The sequence below is a fragment of the Cygnus olor genome, chromosome 1 (assembly GCF_009769625.2).
Source record: "Cygnus olor isolate bCygOlo1 chromosome 1, bCygOlo1.pri.v2, whole genome shotgun sequence".
NCBI classification, from domain to species: domain Eukaryota; kingdom Metazoa; phylum Chordata; class Aves; order Anseriformes; family Anatidae; genus Cygnus; species Cygnus olor.
In genome coordinates, this window is record NC_049169.1 from 43,243,263 (window position 1) to 43,250,330 (window position 7,068).

General features: G+C 51.7%; 1 protein-coding gene across 10 annotated transcripts in view; it reads left to right on the forward strand.

Moving 5' to 3' along the window:
- The window catches only part of ZC3H7B (zinc finger CCCH-type containing 7B), a 44,697-nt gene extending 37,726 nt beyond the window's left edge, over positions 1 to 6,971 (forward strand). For all 10 annotated transcript variants that reach the window (XM_040554210.1, XM_040554158.1, XM_040554168.1 and 7 more), the window contains exons 21-23: positions 1,294 to 1,427; positions 2,199 to 2,362; positions 3,138 to 6,971. In XM_040554210.1, the coding sequence (XP_040410144.1) occupies positions 1,294 to 1,427; positions 2,199 to 2,362; positions 3,138 to 3,330 (491 nt within the window). In that variant the 3' untranslated portion in view covers positions 3,331 to 6,971. The remainder of the gene's footprint in view (positions 1 to 1,293; positions 1,428 to 2,198; positions 2,363 to 3,137) is intronic.
- The last annotated feature ends 97 nt before the right edge of the window (positions 6,972 to 7,068 follow it).

The following is a 7,068-nucleotide window of genomic DNA, read 5'->3' on the forward strand; positions in this document are numbered from 1 at the left end:
CCAGCTTACTTTCTGGGGGAAACCTTGGAGGGATGCACATGTCACCTGTCAGTCCTTCACCAGTCACCCTCCTCAGCGTCCTATCATCCCACCCCCTGCAAGGCAGGGCCGCAGGCTGTTCCCCTGGCAGCTCCCTGAAATTGCTTCAGTTGGGCTGACACCAGCTGAGCCCTGCACGGTTCTGTGCCCACGGGGACGGTGATGGGGCTGCTGGAGGGACCACCAGCTCTCCGGCAGCAATCATTGCTTATCCAGGCCGTCTTTGCAACGCCCAGTTGTCCAGGTGCTCACCCAGCTCTGGTGGGAGATGCTGGAAAGCTTGAAGGACGTTCATTCTTTGCGCTTGGATGGAGGGTCTTTCTGTGCTGTGCCACGCACTGATATTTGGTACAGTTCAGGTCCTTTTGTTGCCGGGGCCTTTGAAAGCGCATCAGACCAGTCTGGGTGTGTTTGCTCAAGCATGAAGGTAAATCTTCAAATGACAGTGTTGTTTCAGTTTGGGGGAATTTGCATTAATTATCCCCCACTGCCTTGAATTCCTCAATTACCCATTTAGCGAGGAGTAAATCACTAACGCATCGCACTTGGAGCGTCACGTTGCTGCGTGCAACGTTTATGTTTCCCCTCTCCCAAGTTGATCTTGGAAGGGCAGGTGTGCAGTCAAAGCTTCCAGCCAAAATTTCGCCTCCCACTAGCATCCCAAATGGGTTTTAAACCAAAAGCACCGAGACATTAACTGCACTCCTCTGGGTGGGTTTTGAACTTGGGGCAGGCCATCATTAGGTCTTCCTCCCCTCCCCAGTGCTTCCTGTGGCCAGCTTGCTTGTGGGCTCTCCTCCCTCTTGAGCGCCGAGGATGAAGCGTAGGCTTAGAGGGAAGGGACAGATCCAAATCCAGCCCCTGCCTGTGCTGTGGCTGCAGTGAGATGTCTGCTGGGGTCAAGCAGAATCGGGCCTGATGAAGAATCTCCCTGTGGAGCGAAGTCCGTGGAGATCTCAGGGCAGCTTCTCTCCTTCCTGAATACTTCATGTCGTGGTTGTCCCCCAACAGCAAGACAGTTGGTGGTGGTGTGCCCCTCGCCAGGCGGGGAGGGGTGGATTTGGCTGCTCTCCCCAGGGCTCTCATCCAGGGAGGTGACATCGGGCCTGCCCGAGCACTGGCCTTCACGCTGACGGCAGGTGCTGCTGCACTGGGGAGGGGAGGGGAGGGCTGCCCCAGCGCTCGTCCTTTTCTCGTAGTTTGTGCACGGTGCGGGAGGTTGTCTGAGTGACTTCACGGGTCGCCTTTGTGCAGTACTAGATATGCAGCAGACCTATGACATGTGGCTAAAGAAACACAATCCTGGGAAGCCTGGAGAGGGGACGCCGCTCACCTCGCGAGAAGGGGAGAAACAGATCCAGATGCCCACCGACTACGCTGACATCATGGTAAACAGCCACTCTCTCGTTCTTCATCCCTCTCCCTCCTCAGCGCTGGCAGCCTCTCCTCTGCTCCGGGTGCGAGCTAGCAGGGGCTGAATTGCTCTCGTCGGAAAGAGCCGTGCTGATGTAGGTTAAGTGGACAGCTTGGAGCAGCACAACAAGAGCAGCACAGATCAGGTGGGAGGGGATCAACCCAGGGTCAGCAAGGCTCTGCAAGGGCTTTTCTGTTAATCGCCAAGTCAGTAGAGTCTGCCTCAGGCTGCCTTTCACGTGGGCTCAGCCTCTCCCCAGGGTTCCTGCGTGCTCCTGAGGAAGCTGGGCAAGCCGCTGCTGGCCTGGAGGAGAAGAGGGAGAAGCTTGGAGAGGAGCTGTGTCTGGAGCACAAAGGCACAGAAAAAACAGAGGCAGATGTGGCACCTTAGCCCAGGGATGGTGTCTGGTGGAAGGGTTTGTGCTCCTGAGGGGTTCCGCGCTGCCTGAGTGCCTCACAGTCAGGCTGCCTGGGTCTTCAGCAGTGACCTGAGCTGTTGTGTTCTCTGAGCCCGACTTTGAGCTGTAGGTTGACACCCAGGCAGAACATCTCTTCTGCTCCCCCTTCGTGGCAGCGTGGTGCCCTGAAGATGAGGTGGCAGGGAAGCGTGGGAGGTTGTGCAGTGAGTGGAGCTTCCAGGATGCTCTGGAAGGAGGTGGGGAGAGGCAGTGCCGGTGTGGGGAAGGCCGGTGGCTGTGGATATTAACGCCCTGACTGGCCCTTTGCCCTCTCTCTGCACCGGTTAGATGGGCTACCACTGCTGGCTCTGCGGGAAGAACAGCAACAGCAAGAAGCAGTGGCAGCAGCACATCCAGTCGGAGAAGCACAAGGAGAAGGTCTTCACCTCAGACAGTGACTCCAACTGCTGGAGCTACCGCTTCCCCATGGGCGAGTTCCAGCTCTGCGAAAGGTACCGTGCGCACGGCCTCGTCTCCCTCGTGTGCCGCTGCAGCGGGGATGGGCCCAGGGACTCCATCATCCATCCTCCTCCTCCTCTTCCTCTCCCGGAGTCCCCAGGGACTTCCAGTTGGAGGAGCAGTGGAAGGCGCTGACAGTTCTGGGTGATGGTGAGGCTGTGTTGGGTCCCAGAGGTGTTCAACCACACAATTCAGTGGTAAAAATACATTCCCGGGCATGTGACTTTAGAAAACGAGAGCGAGCTTCGTGTCTGCACCCATGCCCTGTGTGGCCAGGCTGCGCTCAGCTCTCGGTCTGCTCAACAGAGACTGCTTGGCCCAATTCTGGGGGGAATCCCAGGTGCTTTATTAAATGGTTTGAATGTCTCACGCCCTCTGAATCAGCGCCTTGAGGTGTCTTCAGAAGGCCTGTGATGGTTAGAAATGCTGTTTTGGTTAGAGAGAAGGCTGTGCCGCTTGTGGCTGTCCAGAGTTACCTGGCATTTCCTCTCTCGTGTGGTTATTTCTTCTCATCCCTGCTGGTCCGGTTCTAGCTCAAACCGTTTCATTCTGTTGACTAAATCCCCTCACAGGCGCTGCTCCATGTCTGTGCCCAGCCTCCGTGTTGCCTTCCCTTGGCTGCACACGGGTTGTAGGGGAATCATCTCGCCCTTAGAAGGGAGAGTTTGCATCAAGTTTTGGTGGGCCCCGACGGAGTCTCACAGGTGGGGAGCTCAAAACCCTGCCCTGGGGGGGAAACCCCGCTGATGGTGCTCCTTGCGCTGGCAGGTTCCAGAAGAACAAGGCCTGCCCAGAAGGAGAAGAGTGTCGCTATGCCCACGGCCAGGACGAGCTGACGGAGTGGCTAGACCGGAGGGAGGTGCTGAAACAGAAACTGGCCAAAGCCCGCAAGGACATGCTGCTCTGCCCCCGGGACGACGACTTCGGGAAATACAACTTCCTATTGCGGGATGGCGTATAGTAAGGGGCAGGGGGGAGCCTGTCGGCTGGAGAAACGCGGGGTGGGTTTTCCGAGAGCGGCAGTAGCAGGGCGAGCGAGATCCGTGTCTCGCAAAGAGAACTTTTTCTTTTCTTTCGTTTTAAGATTTTGAGACGATGATTTATTAGTGGTGAATGAAAACGTGAATTTGATTCTCCTTGGCCAGCGAACGCCATGCTCACTGAGTTTGTGATCTGTCTTCTCTCTGTCCTTTCCCCCAAATTCTCCTTCCTCTCCATCTTCCTGTTTTTGCTGTTCATTGTTTAAATGAATGAATCTAGTGTGTACCAGGAGGCACATCGGAGAATTTCCCCTTGTCATTCCCCTGCCCTTCAGTTGGGAGTGTGGTTGCAGAGATCAGGAAGACGAAGCTGAGAAAAAGAGCTAGACGTCTGGTGAAAAGGGGACCATGAAGTTCATGTGCTCCTTTTCTCAGTGCTGCAAGAGCAAGCCCTGCTTATACTGCTGCAATTGGCCTGCTTTTCTGGGAGTTCAGTACCAGGAGAATTGGGAATTGAGATGCAAAGAAGGAAAGCCACTAGATCTGACCTAAACATCCGGGCTTAAACCCCTGATGAGTGTATGCCCCTGAGGCATCAACTGGAGTTGAAGAGGATAACAGCCATCTGGTATTAGCAGTGTAGCTAAAAACAGCAATGTAACAGAACTGCTTGCAGTATTGGGAACTGAATTGTACGACTTTAGACTGTTTTGACTGACAGCACCCAGGAAGCAAATTGGTGACGCCCCATTAGACGTCTTTCTCAAGTATGCAACGGGTTTTCGGGGTGGGTAGTTTTGGTTTGCTTTTTTGGCTGGCGCGACTGGTACAGGTAGGACTGAAGCCATCTAGAAGGTGTAGTGCAGACTGTGACACACCATCCATCACTGCACTCCACGCAGCAGGATCAGGCGGGAAGAAGGCTGTAACCAAAAGGAGCCTGTATTTCTCTGTCCGCTTGTGTCCTGAAGAGAGAGAGGTAATGGGGTTCCCTTCTTGCTCTTTAACTGGTGTGTGTCAGTCGTTATTTAGAGCTGTTTATTCCTGCACCACCAGAGGAATCGGGTGGGGACTGAACTCAGAGGACACCATCGTGCAGCATGAGTCCAATGCGGCGGGCCTGATTCTGGTGGCGTGTTGCTGATGGGAATCCAGCTGGCAGCGCGCTTACGAGCACAGGTCTCATCCTGCAAGCAGTAAACACATCCTGTCTTGAGCTTCCCGCTCCTCTTGCAGTCCAACTGCACTCTGCAGTTTTATATGCATGGATGGCGCCACCCTCTCAAACACAAATGCATCTCCTTCCTGCCTTTAAGGGCAAGGTCTTTTTTTGTTCAGAATCTCCCAGGACAGCAGGCTCAGGGCCCTCAGGGCTGGCAGGCAGCACTGTATCCCCGGTAAATACAATCTAGCCATGTACCACGGGGTGCTTTGGCACTGTTGGCTCCCTCTTTTCCCTGCCTGTTCCCGTATCCTTGGGGCTCCCAGCTTCAGGAGAGATGGAAATACGCAGGAGACGCTGTAGGGACAGCTGGCACCTTTCCAAACCAGCCTCCAGGTAGCTGCGTCAGCAACACTGAGGCAGTTAGGGCCCAGGAGCAGTGTGCTGCATGCTGGTCTTGGGTCTTCCCAGTGGTATGATGTGCCCCAAATAAGCCAAACGTGCCTCTGAGCTTCTTGCCTTGCCTGTAAAATGGGGATGGCGGTCAGCGGTTTCATATGAGCTTCCCTTCTTGGCTGTACAGCACCTTGAGATGCGGCCTGGAAGGGCCCAGGATTGTAGCACCTGATGACAGACGGGTGGCTTATGGTAGACCTGGGAGAAGAGGGAAGTGGTAATTTCCAGCTCTGCCCCTGTGAGGGGAGAAGGAGAGGCAGAAGGATCTGTGCTATGGAGAAGAAGAGTGGCCTATGCAATGTCACACACGGCCGTTTTTGAGTGGTCAGGTGCTGTGTTTTCTCCTCTGCTCTTTGCTGTAGCTGTCCGGATCGTACTTTCTGCTGGTGCTCCTTGTGTCAAACTGGTCAACTTGATAAACAGAGAGAGACCGGGGAGGAGGTAGGCACAGGCTCCTGGGTTATCTCGTTCTGCTGTTACTGGGCTGAGATGCCAAGGAGCGAACCTGGATTGGGGAATGTTGGCAAGTGTTTTTGTTTTTAAAGCAAACCTGCATCTCTAGTGTGACTCAAGTGTTCGCTGCGCCATGATTTCTCATACAATAACTTGTTTTAGGTTACAGAGTGGGTCGCTGTCCCCTCTCCCTGCCTCTGCAAGGAGAGCTGAGCTACTCGGCGGGGCCGAGGCGGGGAGAGGGCAAGCATGCGTGAGGGGAGGGAGGCCCACGGTCACGGGTGTTGCGTTGAGTATCTCTTTTTGTTTTCCCTGATATGATAACCTGGTCTGTGGTGTTGCAGTACTTTGTCACCAGACTTGTTTTAGTGTGTATATATGTGACCCCTCCCATGAAGCATATATACACAGGTATTAAATATATCGCTCTATATAATATTATATGTGTGTGGTATCGAAAGAATCTTTTTAATGAGGGTAAAGGAAAAGGACTCGGGCCAGGAAACGCAGCATCTCCAGTTTTAAATATGAAGACTTTTATTTGGGTTTGGGAAAGGGAAATAGCAGAGGGGAGGGTTTTATATAGATAGGTATAAATTCTGAGATGGGACAGGTTTCCCTGGTGACGCTTTTAAAACCCCCTATGATGTCCTTGCAGTCCCATCTCAGTGAAAGAGTATTATACTGCTAACTAGTGAGTAAAGTTTTAATAATAAGGCTTTGCTTATATTATTTAAGGGGACATTGTAAAAGGCAGGAAGCTTCACACTTGGCTTCCCAGGCTCACTTTATCACATCAAGAGGGTTTTCTTCAGCATGTTACGTACTCTCAGCAGAAATGCTCAGCGCTCACGGCTCTGCAGCAGTTAAACCACAAGTAAGTTGTAGGGCTGCTTTAGTGGTGCATTCACGAGACCCTTTGATAACTCCCTCTTTTGTTCAATAATCCACGTGAGGGAAGAAGAAAATTTTGCAGCACAGAACCAAGTCCAAGGGTTATTAACAAAAGTGATGCTTTCACTTTATAACGTTAGAAGAAAATCTCATATCCTGTAAAATAACCACACATACGCACAGAGCAGACGCTTTCATTTAGATCAGCTTGTTAAATGCTGAAGGACTTGGTGAAAATCTTTTCCCAAATCCTTTGGTAAGGGCAGGGATTTAAGTCACGCTGGTGTTGGAGTGAACCTGACCTTTGCAGGGGGAAGAAAAATAAAATTAAAAAAATACCCTACTTAGTTTGTATGAAACTGTATGTCAAAAACGGATGGGTTTTAGCAAGTGAAAGGAAAAGATAGTAAGGGGATGCTGCAGTTCTGAGCTGGGTAGTAATGATTTCGAGTCCTTTAATATGTCTTTGTATTAATATAATTTAAGAATACCACGCTTTACTATTAAAAAAGAACTTAGTATCTTTCATAAGGTATAGTATCAGGATAATAATGTAGATGTTTTAACAACATTTTTGGTTTTGTTCTTAAATAAAAAAACAAACTTGCTTCTTTTAGCCTTTGTAATAGAAAATAAAAGTGTGCACTTTAAACCCTCTCCTGATACAGTGTGTGTGTGCGTTTTTCAAATAGCCCACAAAGCCTTTTTTCCTTACCGTATGGAGGGAAGCAAAGGGAGGACTTCTGGCACTGGA